At 43.6% G+C, this 19361-nt stretch overlaps 1 protein-coding gene across 1 annotated transcript in view; it reads right to left on the bottom strand.

The window, feature by feature from the left end:
- Positions 1-19361, bottom strand: part of CPZ (carboxypeptidase Z) — a 119844-nt gene that overhangs the window by 14747 nt on the left and 85736 nt on the right. Inside the window, exon 9 of the mRNA XM_033950196.1 lies at positions 14261-14400. Within this exon, the coding sequence (XP_033806087.1) occupies positions 14261-14400 (140 nt within the window). The remainder of the gene's footprint in view (positions 1-14260; positions 14401-19361) is intronic.

Here is a 19361-nt window from a genome sequence, read left to right as displayed (position 1 = left end):
CTAAGTCTGTTTTCGGCTTAAATTGCTAGTCGCCCAAAGTCGAATATGTCAAAAGTCCATTTTTGAAAAATACATCCAGAATATATATATATATATATTTTTTAAACCATCTAACTGTACACCCACCCGTTTGATCGTCCAGACCGCTAAGTTGTCTATCTTTATACTCTATTTTCATCCAAAAATTTGTCCAAGTCACAAATGCTTAGAAAAAGACCTTTTGGGCATGGGAGGGACCAGCAAAGTGATGGACTGGACACTAGAGAATGACACGGGGAAAAAATGTCTCCATCACTGCCCCGTCACCGGACCACAGTCTCCTTCACCGCCCCGTCCCCGCCGTCTCCTTCATCGCCCCATCCCCGAACCTGCCGTCCCCTTCACCGCCCCTTCCCCACAGCATCCACCCTTCCCTCTCGCCATCTCACCACCCTTCATTGGCCCGAAAATCTCCCTCCCTCCCCCTTACCTTCGCGGTGTAAAGAAACTTAAGGGAGGGAAGGTGCGCGGTCACCTTCCCTCCCTCCCCCTTACCTTTGCGGCGCTTTAGAAAAGAAACTGATGCCAGAGAAGCCTGCTTGTGCTGCCCTGCAGTCGCTTGTGTGTGGACGGAAGCTTCTCCTCTGACAATTGTCATTTTATAAACACAAATAAAACAGAGCAAGGTTCAACAAAACCCATCTCCCCTCCCTTTCACAAATATCCCCTTCACTATTGTGAAAACTAAACAAACCAAATTACTACAAAATGCTACATAGAAAAATCAAGATAACAGAATATTTTAGTCACACATGGCAAGAATAATGTTAGGGGAGTGCAACTAGGGCAAATGTTCCCTGGTCAGAGAGAGAGCCCTAAGCTAGCTGGAAGCTAAAGAAGCACAGCCTGGACTTTGCGGTCCCCAGTTATGTCTAATACCAGCTCTAGCAGGATACATATTTCAAATCTGAAATATTCTAATCACAAAATATAAAATAATTTTTTTTTTTTTCTTTTTGTTGTCTGGTAATTTTATTCTTCAAATCACATTGGTCTTAGGCTTTGGTTTTAGGTTCCTTCTGTCTTTATCGTGGCATGGCTGGCTCCTAAAGGCAAAATAGGGGCAAGAGGAACTGGGGAGAAGATGCCGAGTCTGACACAGGTGCAATTTTTTTTACCACAGGAATAAGACTTTTGACCGCTCCCACGAGGCGGTAAAAGGTCTTGTCCCCATTCCCGCAGGGCGGTGAAAGGTCTTGTCCCCATTCCGGTGGTAAACTAGTTGCAAATGTCTCCATTCCTGCAGATTTACTACGGTGACCCACGGTTTATCGCGGTAAACGGTCCCCGTGTCATTCTCTACTGGACAACCAGACATGGCAACAGAGTAGTGGGGCACCTTACAGGACATTGCTGCAAACTTCACAAAAAGGGTACCACATAGACATCTCACCAGAACTCCCTTATAGGTCATGGTGAGCTCCCAAAAACCTACTAGACCCACCTGTCTACAACTCCAATAGCCCTTATGGCTGCAGGTTGCACCTATATGGCAGAACAATCGGGTTTGGGGAGGTTTTGGGGAGAGCACATGTTTCCCCATGAATGCAGTGGTTAGAGTAGCTTATGGGCCTAAGTCTTCCTCTCTATGGTTCACTAGCCCACCCACCAGACTACTTAAGCCACCTCTGTGCTGCTCTACTAGGCTCTGCTATGCCAGGTGTTGATGTTCTGCAGGCAGGTATATACATTTTTATTCCAATTTTTCTGGCGTTGTGAAGGGGGGGGTCAGTGATCACTGGGGCAGTGTGTGTGGGTCTGTACTTTGTGTCTGCAGTGGTTATCTGGTCAGTTTGCACGCCTTCTGGCCACTTAGACCTGGGTTTACATCGCCTAAGTCACAACGTACAAATTTCATCTAGGCAGTCTCATTAAAACTTTTGGTTATATTTGCGGTACGACTAAGTCTAGGTTGTCCCACTTTCCATCCAAATCTTGCTCTCACCACTCCTCCTAAAATGCCCTTTTCATTCCGGGCATACAGCAGGTCTGAAAAGGCATAGTAACATAGTAGATGATGGCAGATAACGACCCGAATGGTCCATCCCGTCTGCCCAACCTGATTCAATTTAAATTTTTAAATTTTTTCTTCTTAGCTATTTCTGGGCAAGAATCCAAAGCTTTACCCTGTACTGTGCTTGGGTTCCAACTGCCGAAATCTCTGTTAAGACTTACTCCAGCCCATCTACACCCTCCCAGCCATTGAAGCCCTCCCCAGCCCATCCTCCACCAAACGCCATATACAGACAAGTCTGCCCAGTACTGGCCTTAGTTCAATATTTAATATTATTTTCTGATTCTAAATCTTCTGTGTTCATCCCACGCTTCTTTGAACTCAGTCACAGTTTTACTCTCCACCACCTCTCTCGGGAGCGCATTCCAGGCATCCACTACCCTCTCCGTAAAGTAGAATTTCCTAACATTGCCCCTGAATCTACCACCCCTCAACCTCAAATTATGTCCTCTGGTTTTACCATTTTCCTTTCTCTGGAAAAGATTTTGTTCTACATTAATACCCTTCAAGTATTTGAACGTCTGAATCATATCTCCCCTGTCTCTCCTTTCCTCTAGGGTATACATATTCAGGGCTTCCAGTCTCTCCTCATACGTCTTCTGGCGCAAGCCTCCTATCATTTTCGTCGCCCTCCTCTGGACCGCCTCAGGTCTTCTTACGTCCTTCGCCAGATATGGTCTCCAAAACTGAACACAATACTCCAATGACCTGTACAGGGGCATCAACACCTTCTTCCTTCTACTGACCACACCTCTCTTTATACAGCCCAGCATCCTTCTGGCAGCAGCCACTGTCTTGTCACACTGTTTTTTCGCCTTTAGATCTTCGGACACTATCACCCCAAGGTCCCTCTCCCCGTCTGTGCATATCAGCTTCTCTCCTCCCAACATATATGGTTCCTTCCTATCCCCAAATGCATTACTCTGCATTTCTTTGCATTGAATTTTAGTTGCCAGGCATTAGACCATTCCTCTAACTTTTGCAGATCCTTTTTCATATTTTCCACTCCCTCTTCGGTGTCTACTCTGTTACAAATCTTAGTATCATCTGCAAAAAGGCACACTTTTCCTTCTAACCCTTCAGCAATGTCACTCACAAACATATTGAATAGGATTGGCCCCAGCACCGATCCCTGAGGGACTCCACTACTCACCTTTCCTTCCTTCGAGCAATTTCCATTAACCACCACCCTCTGGCGTCTATTCGACAGCCAGTTTCTGACCCAGTTCACCACTTTGGGTCCTAACTTCAGCCCTTCAAGTTTGTTCAACAGCCTCCTATGAGGAACTGTATCAAAGGCTTTGCTGAAATCCAGGTAAATTACATCTAGCATATGTCCTCGATCCAGCTCTCTGGTCACCCAATCAAAAAATTCAATCAGGTTCGTTTGGCACGATTTACCTTTTGTAAAGCCATGTTGCCTCGGATCCTGTAACCCATTAGATTCAAGGAAGTATACTATCCTTTCTTTCAGCAAAACTTCCATTATTTTACCAACAACTGAAGTGAGGCTCACCGGCCTGTAGTTTCCTGCTTCATCCCTGTGACCACTTTTATGAATAGGGACCACATCCGCTCTCCTCCAATCCCCAGGAATCACTCCCGTCTTCAGAGATTTGTTGACAAGTCTTTAATAGGACTCGCCAGAACCTCTCTGAGCTCCCTTAGTATCCTGGGATGGATCCCGTCTGGTCCCATCGCTTTGTCCACCTTCAGTTTTTCAAGTTGCTCATAAACACCCTCCTCCATGAACGGCGCAGAATCAAATCCATTTTCTCGTGTAACTTTGCTAGACAATCTCGGTCCTTCTCCAGGATTTTCTTCTGTGAACACAGAACAGAAGTATTTGTTTCGCACATTTGCTTTCTCCTCATCACTTTCCACATATTGGTTCCCAGCATCTTTTAGCCTAGCAATTCCATTTTTCATCTTCCTCCTTTCACTAATATATCAGAAAAAATTTTAGTCTCCCTTTTTTACATTTTTAGCCATTTGTTCTTCCGCCTGTGCTTTAGCCAGACGTATCTCTCTCTTGGCTTCTTTCAGTTTCACCCTGTAGTCCTTTCTGCTCTCCTCTTCTTGGGTTTTTTTTATATTTTACGAACGCCAACTCTTTCGCCTTTATTTTCTCAGCCACTAGGTTGGAGAACCATATCGGCTTCCCTTTTTTCTTGTTTTTCTTGATTTTCTTCACATAAAGGTCCGTAGCCATTTTTATCGCTCCTTTCAGCTTAGACCACTGTCTTTCCACTTCTCTTATGTCCTCCCATCCTAACAGCTCTTTCTTCAGGTACTCTCCCATTGCATTAAAGTCCGTACGTTTGAAATCTAGGACTTTAAGTATCGTGCGGCTGCTCTCCACTTTAGCTGTTATATCAAACCAAACCGTTTGATGATCGCTACTTCCCAGTTGACCACCCACTCGAACATTAGTGATACTGTTTTTAGATGCATCTAAAACCCTTTTCGATTATCGGCACTTGGACAACTTGTCTTTTAGATCGTCCAAGTGCCGATTTAGGTGGGATTTTAGACGTATTTCCGTTTTGATTATGAGCCCCTTATTATTTATTTAAATCTTCTATACCACTAATGACTATGAAGTCAATTCAGAGTGATGGAAAATATGGACATTAACATCAGTAATACATGAGCTACAATATATTAACACAACACTGCTGGAGTTATTTTTTTTTTGTCATTTTAATTATACATATCAAGAATCTTCTCTTATTGTAATCCGCCTAAATCTGCAAGGTATTGGCGGAATAAAAAAACACCATGTAATGACATGCCAAACATGCATTTACACATTTTGCATCTCAATTCTCACTAATGTGTGATGACTTCAATATTGCTGCAATAGGGCTATTTCAGTCATATTACAGTGGCGTGTGGTCAGGGCCTTCAAGGGATTCATCCCACCCCCTAAGATCCTGAGGGCACTGCGCTGAATTCTGCTCAGCCAATCAAATCCAGAGCAGTACTTCAGGGTCTTCAAGGGGGGTTGGAGAATCCCTAATCCAAGAGCCTTGCTTTATTTAGTTTTTTTGTTTACTTTTTTAAACTTTTTTGTTTGATGCAGTTTGACTAGTTGAGCAGGCTGTCTACTCAACAAATCAAACTGCATCAAGCAAAAAGTAAACAAAAAATTAAAAAGCAGAGCTGTGGAGCTGGGAATTCACTGAATCCCTTGAAAGCCCTCACCACACACCATTGGTCAATTAAAATGACTTAAAGCCCTAACGTGGCTTAATGAATCCCCCCCACACACACACACACACTCACCCACACCACAAGTGCTTATGTGGTAACGCCAAGCAAAGTATTACAAGCTACATATCACTTTAAAAAATTTTATTGTAACATGAAATCTGTAAAAGCAAATGATGGGAATGACCCAGTAGGTGCTGCATTAAATTTGCAGCTACCTTATGGTAAAGTCCCCAATAAGCTACAATAATTGCAAATTTTAACACGGTTTACTAAAAGAGCCTCTAAATTAATATATACCAAATTTTGGGCCCTTTTATCAAGCTGCAGTAGAGTTTTTTAGCATGAGCCAGTGCAGTAAATACTCCGACACTCATCGAATTCCTATGAGCATCGGAGCACTTACATTGCTGGCCTGCGCTAAAAACCTCTAGCACAGCTTCATAAAAGGAGGGGGAGGGGGAGTTAAGCTGATAGAAAAATGAAGTTGATTTAGCAAGCATCAAAACGTTTTAATGGGTATTCATTGAATCTGTGAAACTGAAAATGTTTAAAAAGGTCAAAGAAACCAAAATTCTTTGTCCTATGCACATTCTTAACTCTTATTATTAAAGTGCTGCTCTGAAGAATAGGAAAAAGCCTTTTCAAAAGAGGGTACAGCATGGATTTATTTTTACAAAGACATTGTTGAACCAAAAAACAGTTTAACCTTAGAGGCCGATTGATTTTGCTTCTAAGAAATTAATCTGGTAAGTATCAAAATGATAAAAACTTCAATTGATTTTGGCAGCTTTTATTCATAGCAGAAGTAATTTTGACATGCTTATCTGCATGCTGGTTTTAGTTTAAGCTCTGTATTTGCTCAAAAGTAGACGATGGCTTTCTAGCACAGACATTTATTGTATCTTGCATCTTCATAGCTGGAAAAACTGATGCACAATAAAGACAGATTTAATTCATCCCTAGTTAGCCTCATCAGACAGCTATAAAATAAAATGAGTTTGGTGGTCTGGGTTATAATGTTTATGAACTGATCATACTTACCTCAGATAATAAGAATTTAGTTAAATATGATCATAAAATGGAATTGGAATGCTTATATCATCTTTTAAATACTGCCTGTCAGGTTTTAGCTGGACAGAAGGGCAATCTAACAGTTATAATGAGAAATACTTTTCCCTGTAATTTCATCAACTCAAGACATATAATTGGTATGTTTATTCTGATGATTTATAAACCCTTATTAGTATAGAATAAAAAAAAGGGATATGAAAAACAGCACAGACAAAGACGGACTATACATTCCTCCTAACAAGGAAAGGCTTGTAAAGCAAGTGGAGTAAAATATAAAATAAATGGACAACCAGAAAAAAGCAGAGAGGATTTTAACATTGTTCAGCTAGGAAGGAACAACAGCCAATAGGGCTCTTGACTCAGGAAGAGAGCTGGAAGACAATTGTTCAAGAGAAGCTATTTCATGTTTAAAAGTAAAAAGGTTTCCTAAACTTATTCCCCAGAAAAAAAAAAAAATCAACATCTTGGAAAGAACCTGCATATTCAAAGTCTATAGGGAAAAGGGAGGGGAAAAGAAACTTTAGATGTTTTGAGTGAAAATGGCATGCAAAATGTTATATCTGGAAGCCCAGAAGAAGGTTATGCTACAATAACATCCCAAATGTATTAGTTTTCTGACTCAACATTCTTACTCAAACAGATCCATCTGTGTGAAACACTGAATAAAAAAAACTAAACTAAACAGAACCTGCACAGTACAAAATAAGTCAAATCAAACTAGTACATGTGTTATTAGACTGGCAGATCAGTTCTGGAAATGGTAGAGGTAAGACATTGCTTTCCCCATGAAACAGCTTGCTCAGAATGCCAGAAATGAATGGAAAGGAAATGGCTAGAGAATAAGATGGATATAGAAGTGGTACTTGAACTTAGGGCAAAGAATTAAGGGCCCTTTTACTAAGCTGTGTTAAGCAGCTAGTATAGGTTTTACATTGAAGTAAACATTAGTGCAAACCTATGCTAATGCCTATCCCACGTTAAAGCCTGCCAGCATGGTAAAAATCCTGCGCCAGCTGCTTAATATGGATAGGGGTGGTAAGTGGATATGATGTGATGGAGTGGAAGAGTGCTTGTCAATAATAGCTAACATGTAGAGCATTAGAACACACTGTCATGATTGCCAACAGCATGGCTGTATCTAATGCCACTTCAAGAGAAGATGTTAGCCTTACCACATCTACCGTGTTTATCTGAAAATAAGACCTATCCCGAAAATAAGCCCTAGTTAAAATCGACCCCTGAAGCCCCCCCTCCGAATATCCCCGACTCCATCCCTTACACTAGTGCTGCCTGATTCGCCGAAAAAATCAAACTCGTCAAATCAGCGACCTCCACCCCGATAAGACCTGGCATATCTCTGCTCCAAGGCCTCCTAAAGCAATAGCGGCAGCAGCGCTCTGAACGGGCTGCTTTGTGGCCTTCCCTCTGCCGCATCACTGGGAAGGCCCTGGCAGGGAAGGCTGCGAAGCAGCCTGTTCAGAGCACTGCCACCGCTGCTGTTTTAGGAGGCCTCGAAGGTACGGTATGTCAGTCTCACAGTGGGAGTGTCAGTGAGGTTTTGCTGTACAGAGGGATTGGAGGGAGGCATAGAAAGATGCTGCACAAGGTGGGGGGGGGGGATGACAGAGGAAGAAAAAGGGAGAGATGATTGTTGTAAATGAAAAAAAAAATAATAATAAGACATCCCCTGAAAATAAGCCCTAATGTGTTTTTTGGGGCCAAAATTAATATAAGACCCAGTCTTATTTTCGATATCAGAAGTCTGGTATTGCAGCTACTACCAACCATTAAAACATTTAAATTACAGCTTTAAAAACCTTTAAAAACAGTGCTAGCATCTTTAAAAAAAATTTACTCTCATTCACACAAATATTTTGTAACATCACATCCATCACCAGTAGCCATAACCTGTCTCCTAACTTGCACCCCAATGCCCCTGAGCTGTAATAAAGTCCAGGTGACTTAAAACATTCAGACTCAGCTGAACTGCAACTGTCTCGTGCTGCCATCTTTTCTCTCTCTCCCGGACTGTGCTTGCACACCCCAGCGAGGCAAACATTCAAAGCAAAACTCTTCTGCTCCCCTCCCCTATTGCTGGGCCTCCAACAACCAATTAGGAGAGCAACTGCCTGGTGCTTTCGTATCATTAGCCTGCTCTGCCCCTCCTTTCTTCTCGAGCCTTTCTCTCCCCATTCCCGCTACTCATGCACACACGGATGTTGCAGCCAATTGGAATGACCAACCAGATCCCCAGACCCAGCCTCCATTGTGACAGGACCCCCTCCTCTGGTGGCTTTTCAATACCCTCTATTGCTCAGTGCTGAAACCACCATGAATGATACATGCTCACGCACGCCTGTGCTTTCTTTCAGCCTGCTGCCTTCCTGGCGTGCATGCACAACTTTCTGTGCATGTGCTGAATAAGCAACCAGTGTTCTGCATAATGTGACATTATTGAATCTCTTTGCTATATATTAATTTAACAGTAGCATTTTGAATAAATTGCAATTGACATTATTGATGCCGTAGTAAACCAGAAAAATTAGTTACAATAATCAAGTTGAGAAATTACAAGAGAATGACTAAGCAAGTAAAGTGAAGATACATGAAAAAATGATCAAGCAAGATGGATCTAAGGCCAGAAATGGATTTTACAAATTAGAGAGGTCCCACAAATTAAGTCATGTTCTGAAGTGGGAATTTTGTACCATGAATTGATGGTTCAGGAATAAATGAGAAGAACCTATTAACAGAAGAACAATGAAAGAATTTTTTAAGCGATTTAAATTTTAAAACCATTTAGAGAAACCAGTTTGCAATCCTGAAAAAACTTATGAGATATTTCAACTGTCACATGAGAGTCTCTATTTTGAAGAGAAAACAAAAGTTGTACATCATCTATGCAGATGAAGAATGAAATACCAAGTATTTGAAGAAACAGCATAAGAGGTAAAAGGAAAATATTAAATAGAATGGGGCTAAGAACTGAGGGCTCCTTTTACGAAGGTGCGCTAGTGTTTTTAGTGCACGCTCATGATTAGCACGCGCTAGCCAAAAAACCACTGCCTGCTTAAAAGGAGGCAGTAGCAGCTAGCGCGCGCGCTAAAACCGCTAACGCACCTTTGTAAAAGGAGCCCTGAGTTCCAGGGGGTCCCACAAGTGATATTATGAACATCAGAGAAAGAATTTGACCAAAGTAGTCGGGATGATGATTTTGGTTCCACCCGAGTCCAACCCAAGCACTACCTAAATCATAACTCCTTGCCATTTATATGTAGTACAGATTTACCTGTGTATAATCCCAGCTTTCTAAAACTGGACTTTTCACACGTATTTGAGAAGCCTGTCTAAATGTCAGTATCTACACATGCAAATCATGATCAAGGCTCTAAAATCACTGGCAACATCTCTTCTTCACTCTTACATCTTTTACTACATTAATAGTAACATAGGGACAAATTTTTTAAAATAATAATATTCTAGTGTTTGTTGTAGATCTCAGAAAAGATGATAAACAAGGAGTGCTGAGCTCTATGATTGTGGAGATGATGCGGTATACAAACTTAAGGTTTAGTTTAGTTTAGATAATTTTATAATTGAATGAATAAGTAATAAGTATAAGCGTAGTTGTTTTTTTATGTGTTGATTTAGCAGAATTCTCAAAATGAAAGTATGTACAAGTTTCCACTTTAAAAATTGCCTCTAATAAACTATGCAGACACATTTATATTTGATTTTTGGTACACACAAATTCTCAGGGTTAATTTACATAAGAGCAGCTGAATAGGAGTATAAATATAAGTCTTGCTTTGCCCACTCAGGAAACCTCTGCACAGTCCTTGTAAACTTACGCACAGATATACAGTATCACCCAGATTGTGTATACAGCAACAAAATTGTACACAAGTAAGTGCATATTCTGATTTGCATGTCCAAATTAATTACCGTATTTTCTTGCATATAACGCGCGCATTATACGTGGTTTTTACAAACTGCGCATACCCTTGCGCGTTATACGCGTGAGCGTGTTGTACAAATTTTTTTTTACATAGTTTCCCCCCCCCGACGCCCGATTCATCACCCGGAAGGAGCGCTCGCACTCCCACCCCGAAAGACCGCTCGCACCCCCACCCGAAGAACCGCTCGCACCCCCACAGCCTCCCCCCCTCCCCATGGAGAAGCTGTCTACCTTGTTTCCGGATGCCAGCCCAGCTGCTTCCTCTGCCGGCGGTCCTGCCCCTTCTCAGAGCCCTGTGCTGCGCTGCTTCCTCTTCAGGCGGTCCCGCCCTTTCTCTGATGTCAGAGAAAGGGAGGGACCGCCGGAAGAAAAAGCAGCACAGCAGGGCTCAGAGAAGGGGCGGGACCGCCGGCAGAGGAAACAGCTGGGCTCGCTGGCATCCGGAAACAAGGTAGATAGCTTCTCCATGGGGGAGGGGGGGGAGGCTTTGGTGGTGCGAGCGGTTCTTCGGGTGGGGGTGCGAGCGGTCCTTCGGGGTGGGAGTGCGAGCGCTCCTTCGGGGTGGGGGTGCGAGCGATCCTTCAGGGTGGGGGTGCGGGTGCGTGCGAGTGGTCCTTCGGGGTGGGGGTGCAAGCGGTCCTGCGGGGGGGGTGAATCGGACGTCGGGGGGGGGCATCAGGCTTTCAGGGTAGGGACAGGACTTCAAGGAGGAAAGGAGAGTCGGGGCGGGCGAAAACAGAGTCAGGGTCTCCAGAGGAGAGTCGGGGCGGGCGAAACGAGAGTCGGGCAGCATGTGCGGTATACGGGTGTGCGCGGTATATAAAAATTTATGTACATAAATATGTGTTTTTTGCGCACTATACCTGTGTGCGCGTTTTACACGGGTGCGCGTTATCTATGTGAAAATACGGTAGTTAACAAGCCAATCTGTGTTGATAATTGCCAATTAACAAGCAATTATTGATACTAATTAGAATTTATGTGCATAACTTTCTAAGCATATTCTATGCAGTGATATGTGTAATTCTAGCATGTGTCTCTTAAAAGGGGGCCAGACCAGGAGAGGGCATGAGCAGATTGTGGGCATTCTTAAAAGTTAGGCATACTGTTATAGAATATGCCAGACCCATGCATAATTAAAGTGCAAGCATTTATGCTAGATTTTCATTGGTATCAATGGCCATGCCTAAATTCTAGTCATGTGGATGTACACTACATGTGTTCTATAAATTACACCTAACTCCAGATGTGATTTATGGAATAGCGCTAAGCACAGATTGTTTTCAGTTTCCAAGTTTATTAGTTTTTTGTTATACCATCCATCACATGCAACTAGATGTTTTATAATGATTAAAAAAAAATAGAAAAAGTTAAAACAAAAGGAAGAAATTTAATCTTAAAATATGAGGAGGGAGAAGACAGACTAGACATTCAGGAGAAAGGAAAAAAAGTTACACCAATATTTTTGGACAACATAAATATGAGGGCTGTTTGAAAAGTAATGATACTGGTTTATTATTATTATTCAGAATCAGATGACTCCACAGGATCTGAACATTTTTCTTTGTTGCATAGAAGTTTTTGGACCCCTGTTAGATTACAAAAATTAGATAGTTCTAAGTCAAATAGATGCTGGCACAGTCATCTTGATATAGGGACACTGGATCATCTGCTCTTCTTTTGTCCCTTGATACTTAACTTTTGGCGATCCATTTGGGATCAAATAAATAGAATACTGGAAGTTCCTTTGGCATTGACATATGACGTGGTGCTATTTGGTATGTTATTGAGGGCCAAGAGTCCCATAACTTCACATAATAATAGACTACTTCTCATCATGACGGGAGTTGCCATGCAGCTTATTTTGAAAAATTGGGACAGGTTAAACTATAGTTTTTGATGGGAATCCTTGTGCCAAACTTATAAATTTGAACGTATGAGTGCAATACAATTGGGACATTATAAGAAATTCAAGGAGGTTTGGGACCTATTGACAAAATTTTGCAAAGATTGATCATTAGTTTTAGCCCTTTGTTTATACACATCCAGAATGGGTGGATGGGGGGGGGGATATACCTTTAATTTATTATTTGATTGCAATTTTGTTTATCATGATCATTTGTATTACTCTTGATTGTCTTTATACTGTATGAAAGGGTAGGGGGGAAGAGATATGTATTATATCATTTGATGGAATTAAGTGCTATTTATTTTGTACATTCTTTGATAATATTTTGCATTTGATGTTGGTTTTTAAAATGAATAAAGATATGGAAAAAAACCAACAAAGTAGCGTCCCTCATGTTCAATATTTTTTTGCAGCATATCAAAAATGATTCAAAGATGTGCAGTAGACTTTTTACAACATCATTTTTAGTGCTGCGACTGTGGTGTTTTTCACTTCATCATCTGAAGAGAACTTCTTTCCGCTTAGTTGTTTTTCTCAGGGTTGAGAATGCCCAGAAATCACAGGGCGCTAAGTCTGGGCTATATGGAGGGTGTTCCAGTGCTGTCCTATTAATTTCAGTCAGTATTGCCAATGTAACAGCAGCAACATGTGGCAAGGCATTGTCTTGGAGAAAAAAAACACTGTTTCTTCAGCAAATGTGCCTTCTGTCAATTTTGCAACATCTCTGTAGTTTTGGCAATGTTGACGTTCGTAACCACCTTTAGTCATTGTGATTTTTTTTTTAAATGAAGGTTTATGTAAGGTCTTAGCAAAAGTGAGTCTCTCACTTCCCAGAATGTGCTTCATCAGTCACGTGTCACCCTCTGATGTGCTTCCACCACTGAAATACTGCAGCACAGCTAATGGTTTCACCACTGTACGCTTGCCCTAGCGTTTCAAGAGTTTCATTACCGCTCTTTCCATGTTTAACACAAAATTCAATCACACACCTCTGGTGCACTCTCAAAGACACTTCTTCATTTTCCATGATGAAATAATACAAATTTCTTCTTCTCACTGTGACCCAACAATGAAAACTACAGCAGTCCAACAGCAGGTTCAGAAACATCAATGTATGAGCTTCATAAGAACCAGCACAGTGCTGACACCTCTACTTCTTGGTTAGAAAGAAAAAAAAAGAGAGAGGAAGTCTCAAGACTTTTCAACCAGCCCTCATAAAATTTGTCCCTTATGCACATAAGTTTATGGGATTTAATACCACATTTTCTTGGTTACGATTAATTACATGGGTTAAGTGACTTGCCCAGAGTCAAAAGAAGCTGATGTGGGATTCAAACCAGTTCCCCTGGTTCTCAGGCCACTGCACTAACCATTAGGCTATTCCTCCACACTTATCTGCATCATTGGGCAGGTAATTATGTAAAAGCACATTTCCATATATAAAGGCCCTGATTTTATAAACAGAACATAGTTTCTAGGTGCCGTTGTGTGTGGTTGTCAATCATCCGCTAGGTACCTTTTATAGAACTGTGCCTAATAGCGCCTAAGCATTCTTAGACACCGGTAGGCACTAAAATCTTAGACCGGAGTTTTCGTGGTCTAAATGAGTGTGCCAAAGATAGGCACCTACCAGAACCAAAATCCACCTCAAATCTGCCCCAACAATGCCTACTTGAATGCCTACTTGCCAGTAGGCGCCTTGGTGTAGATGCCTACATTGAAGTGGTAGGCGCCTACCAGCTAATTAATTTGTAATTTTTTAAAATAGTTTTTGGCACTTTTAATGATCAGCACTAATTAAACCAATTAAAAATATTAAGTTAGATGCCTAGACCAGTTAGGCACACCAATCTAGACACCTAACTTAAGGAATCTTTTATAGAATCAGAGCCAGAGTGCCATATTTATACACACAAAAAAGAGAGTCTGGTGCTAAAGATCCAAATAGAAAATTTTAAAAAATGTGTACCTTTGCACCTACTGAAACATTTTTGAAAATGACTCTTTAAAACTATTCTTCATATGAAAGACTATGCAAAGTCAAACGATGTACCATTTCCATGTAGGTCAGAAGAGACTCTTTGTTGTCCTTCCATGCTGAATACAATTCATCTTCAATGGGGAATTTATCACATCCCAGCTCCACAGTAACTTCAAAACAGTTGGTGTGAAGATAAGTAAAATCTGCCATACCTTATTTTGAAATGAAACAAATAGATGTTTTAAAATGAATTCTTGTTGGCATTGCTACAGTCAAACAATGACAACTCAATTCAAATAATATAGAAAACCGTTGGATCAAACCCTCTAGGTTTACTTAAATCATTCTTATGCAGTACTAGCTGATGCCCCGGCGTTGCACGGGTATTTAATTATAGCAATAACACTGTAAATGGATTCAAATAAAGTTACTTTATAGTGGTGAATGAAATTATTTTTTTACAGCTTAATAAAAAGTACAATATTCAAATTATAATGTGAAATATTTGACAAAATGAATACAATACAACTAACGCAAAACGTGATTATAAACAACAATTTTAGTTTCACCTCCTGGAGCAAGAACATATAAATTATTGGGTGAACCCACCCTTGAGCAAGCAACATAGAGTTGTGGGCCGCGAGACCCCCAGAACATATCACCCGAGGTAGTGAGGGATCTGCATACCAAGTTTCGTTCAAATCGGTCAAGCCGTTTTTGAATTACTGTGAGAATGGCAGCTTTTTACATATTTTCCATTGACATGAATGGGTGAAATCTGATTTTCTCTTTGTAGCTCCGCCCACGTGTGCAGGTGGGCCGCGAGACCCCCAGAACATATCACCCCAGGTAGTGAGGGATCTGCATACCAAGTTTTGTTCAAATCGGTCAAGCCGTTTTTGAATTACTGTGAGAATGGCAGCTTTTTACATTTTTTCCATTGACATGAATGGGTGAAATCTGATTTTCTCTTTGTAGCTCCGTCCACGTGTGTAGGTGGGCCACGATACCCCCAGAACATATCATCCCAGGTAGTGAGGGATCTGCATACCAAGTTTCGTTCAAATCGGTCAAGCCGTTTTTGCGTGATCGCGGCACATACACACATACATACATACATACCTCCGATTTTATATATACAGTGGTGCCTCGCATAACGGACGCCTCGCACAGCGAACGCTGCGCACAACGAACTTTATGTCTTGATCCGTACAACGAACTTCGTTTCACACAACGAAGTCGCCCGAGCTGCATCCTTCCGCGCAGGCACTGCGCTTAACTGCCCTCTCTCCGCCTGGTTCCCTCTTGCCCCCCCGACTCCCCGACACGATCGGGGCAAGAGGGAGCTCAAGCCCTCTTGCCCCCCCGACTCCCCGACACGATCGGGGCAAAAGGGAGCCCAAGCCCTCTTGCCCCGCCGATTCCCCGACACGATCGGGGCAAGAGGGAGCTCAAGCCCTCTTGCCCCCCCCCGACTCCCCGACACGATCGGGGCAAGAGGGAGCTCAAGCCCTCTTGCCCCCCCGACTCCCCGACACGATCGGGGCAAGAGGGAGCTCAAGCCCTCTTGCCCCCCCGACTCCCCGACACGATCGGGGCAAAAGGGAGCCCAAGCCCTCTTGCCCCGCCGATTCCCCGACACGATCGGGGCAAAAGGGAGCCCAAGCCCTCTTGCCCCGCCGATTCCCCAACTCCCCGACAATATCGGGCCAGGAGGGAGCCCAAGTCCTCCTGGCCACGGCGACCCCCTAACCCCACCCTGCACTACATTACGGGCAGGAGGGATCCCAGGCCCTCCTGCCCTCGACGCAAACCCCCCCTCCCCCCAACGACCGCCCCCCCCCAAGAACCTCCGACCGACCCCCCAGCCGACCCGCGACCCCCCTGGCCGACCCCCACGACACCCCCAACCCCCTTCCCCGTACCTTTCTGTAGTTGGCCGGACAGACGGGAGCCAAACCCGCCTGTCCGGCAGGCAGCCATCGACGGAATGAGGCCATGTGCCTCAGGCCCTGCCCCCAGGAGGGACCTAAGGCTCCCGGGCCTATTCTGATTGGCCCAGGCGCCTTAGGCCCCACCAGTAGGCGGAGCTTTGGGACGGATGGGCCAATCCGGCCTCATTCCGTCGATGGCTGCCTGCCGGACAGGCGGGTTTGGCTCCCGTCTGTCCGGCCAACTACAGAAAGGTACGGGGAAGGGGGTTGGGGGTGTCGTGGGGGTCGGCCAGGGGGGTCGCGGGTCGGCTGGGGGTCGGTCGGAGGTTCTTGGGGGAGGGCGGTCGTTGGGGGGAGGGGGGGTTTGCGTCGAGGGCAGGAGGGCCTGGGATCCCTCCTGCCCGTAATGTAGTGCAGGGTGGGGTTAGGGGGTCGCCGTGGCCAGGAGGACTTGGGCTCCCTCCTGGCCCGATATTGTCGGGGAGTTGGGGAATCGGCGGGGCAAGAGGGCTTGGGCTCCCTTTTGCCCCGATCGTGTCGGGGAGTCGGGGGGGCAAGAGGGCTTGAGCTCCCTCTTGCCCCGATCGTGTCGGGGAGTCGGGGGGGCAAGAGGGCTTGAGCTCCCTCTTGCCCCGATCGTGTCGGGGAGTCGGGGGGGGGGCAAGAGGGCTTGAGCTCCCTCTTGCCCCGATCGTGTCGGGGAGGCGGGGGGGCAAGAGGGCTTGAGCTCCCTCTTGCCCCGATCGTGTCGGGGAGTCGGGGGGGGGGGCAAGAGGGCTTGAGCTCCCTCTTGCCCCGATCGTGTCGGGGAGTCGGGGGGGCAAGAGGGCTTGAGCTCCCTCTTGCCCCGATCGTGTCGGGGGTGCCAGGGACTACACGGAGTCACCCACCGTACCACCCGATTCGGGTAAGCGCAGGTATCGGTGGGTGGCTTATTTGCGGGGGGGTGCCTTATTTTACATTTTTTTCTAAAAAGGGGGGGGCTGTCTTATTTGATGGCCCTGCCTTATCATCGGGGAAACACGGTAGAAAAAAAAAAAAAGAACAGTTAAGTCCCAGTTTTTGCCGCTGAGACTCTGCCCTCTCACTGTAAAATTAGACTCTACTTAGTCTGTCTTTAAATTTAAAAAATGTGTGTTGTTTTAAAAAACAATTATGTTTTTAGATGTATCTAAATAAAAATAATAACCAAAAATTTATCTTTTTTATGTCATCTTAGCATATTTTATGCTGCAGAACGAATTATTTTTTTTTACATGTATTCCTATGGGAAAACGCGTTTCACATAACGAACGTTTCACATAACAAACTTGCTCCTGGAACCAATTAAGTTCGTTGTGTGAGGCACCACTGTATATATAGATTGTAGTTCATATACCTGGGAGAAAGAGACTTCAAGTGCTCACAGGTGCTTCCAAATATTGGGCTCCATTTATGATTGTTGTTCGATGGGCCCAATATTTGGAAGCATTCTACTAATACTGCTACTATTAATTATTTCTATAGTGCTACCAGACGCACGCAGCGCTGTGCAGTCATATGTTTCTTTTGAAATTTATAGTGTGTTTCTCACGGTTCATAGACAACGGCGCGAAAGACAAAAGCGCGCGCTGACAATTGAGCGCAGTGCGTGCTGCCGCGCCGCTCTAAATTACAGTTCTTAGGGGCTCCGACGGGGTGTTTTTTGGGGGAACCCCCCCAGTTTACTTAATAGACATCGCACCGGCGTTATGGGGGGTTTTAACCCTCCACATTTTACTGTAAACTAAACTTTTTCCCTAAAAACAGGAGTTTTCAGTAAAATGTGGGTGGTTACAACCCCCCACACACCCCACAACGCGGCGCAATGTCTATTAAGTAAAGTGGGGGGGTTCCCCCCCACACCCCGCCGTCGGAGCGCTAAAAACAGTAATTTAGAGCGGCGCGGCGGCACGCGCTGCGCTCAATTGTCTGGGCGCACCTTTGTCCCGGCGCGCTTTTGACCTGACACCGTTTCTCACACATTGGTTTTTCATTATGGGCTCCTTTTACAAAGGCACGCTAACGTGCGCTAAAATGCCGCACACACTAGCCACTACCGCCTCCTTTAAAGCAGGCGGTAGTTTTTCGGCTAGCCCACGCTATAGCATGCTAATCCTGTGTGTGCGCTAAAAACGCTAGTGCACCTTTGTAAAAGAAGCCCTATTAGAGGTGCTACTCTATATCACATTGAAAGTGAATTACAAGGTATGTTTGTACAATATTGTGCATGTGCCTTCACTACACTAAGGGCTCCTTTTATTAAGCCGCGTTAGCAGCTTTAGCGCACACGACTTTTAATCACGCGCTAACCCCGCTAGCCGAAAAACTACCGCCTGCTCAAGAGGAGGCGGTAGCGGCTAGCGCGGCCGGCGGTTTAGCGCGCGTTAAACCACTAACGCGGCTTAATTAAAGGAGCCCTAATTGTTTGCCACTGATGTCACACACTTGAACTTGTAGTAGTTCTTCGATCCACCATCTTTCCTAAGTTGTTTTTAATTAAATTTTTTTAAAATATACATATATGTTTTATTATCTCTGTTTGCTAAGTATATCTGGAGTTTGACATTTTTATCTTGTTTAGGATAAATATTATATTGTTCAGGTGCTCCTTGAGAGCGATGCCATTCTGCACATTTTAAATGTTGAATTATTGCTGGGCCTATATACATTTTAAATGTTTTGATGATTATATATGCTAAATATTTTGAATGGTTTGATTCTGCTTGTTGCTACAATGGTCTGGCATCTGAAACAGTATGTGCTTTGAATTGGTATATGCTTTGATGCATGTCATGTTTTGACATTTACAGTGTATTACTCTTTTGTAGTGAAAGTTAACAAGGTGTCTATACTCCTATTATGGAAACATTTGGGTTCTGTAATATCAGATCAAGCAGTACATCTGCAAAATATATGTTTGCATGCATCCCACACATTTTTGTTAACATTTTCTTTTTAATTATACTTATAGTTTAATGTTGTTTTTAACCTTTTTATACATCCTTGTATTCTTACGACATCTGTATAGCATTATTGGTGTTGCTTTATGTATATTTATTTATTTATAATACTGTATTGTTTTATTGTTCTGTGTGTCAATAAAATTGTAGGCTCCTGAGGCAGGGTGCTGAGGCCGAAACACACGCATATCGAGAAATTGCAATGCACGCGCCTATCAACAAATTGCAATACAATTTTAAATCTTCTCTACAGGCTGC

Source organism: Geotrypetes seraphini, chromosome 1, assembly GCF_902459505.1.
Source record: "Geotrypetes seraphini chromosome 1, aGeoSer1.1, whole genome shotgun sequence".
Lineage (NCBI taxonomy): Eukaryota > Metazoa > Chordata > Amphibia > Gymnophiona > Dermophiidae > Geotrypetes > Geotrypetes seraphini.
Note: the sequence above shows the minus strand (reverse complement) of the source record. Positions and strands in the feature narration are given on the sequence as shown.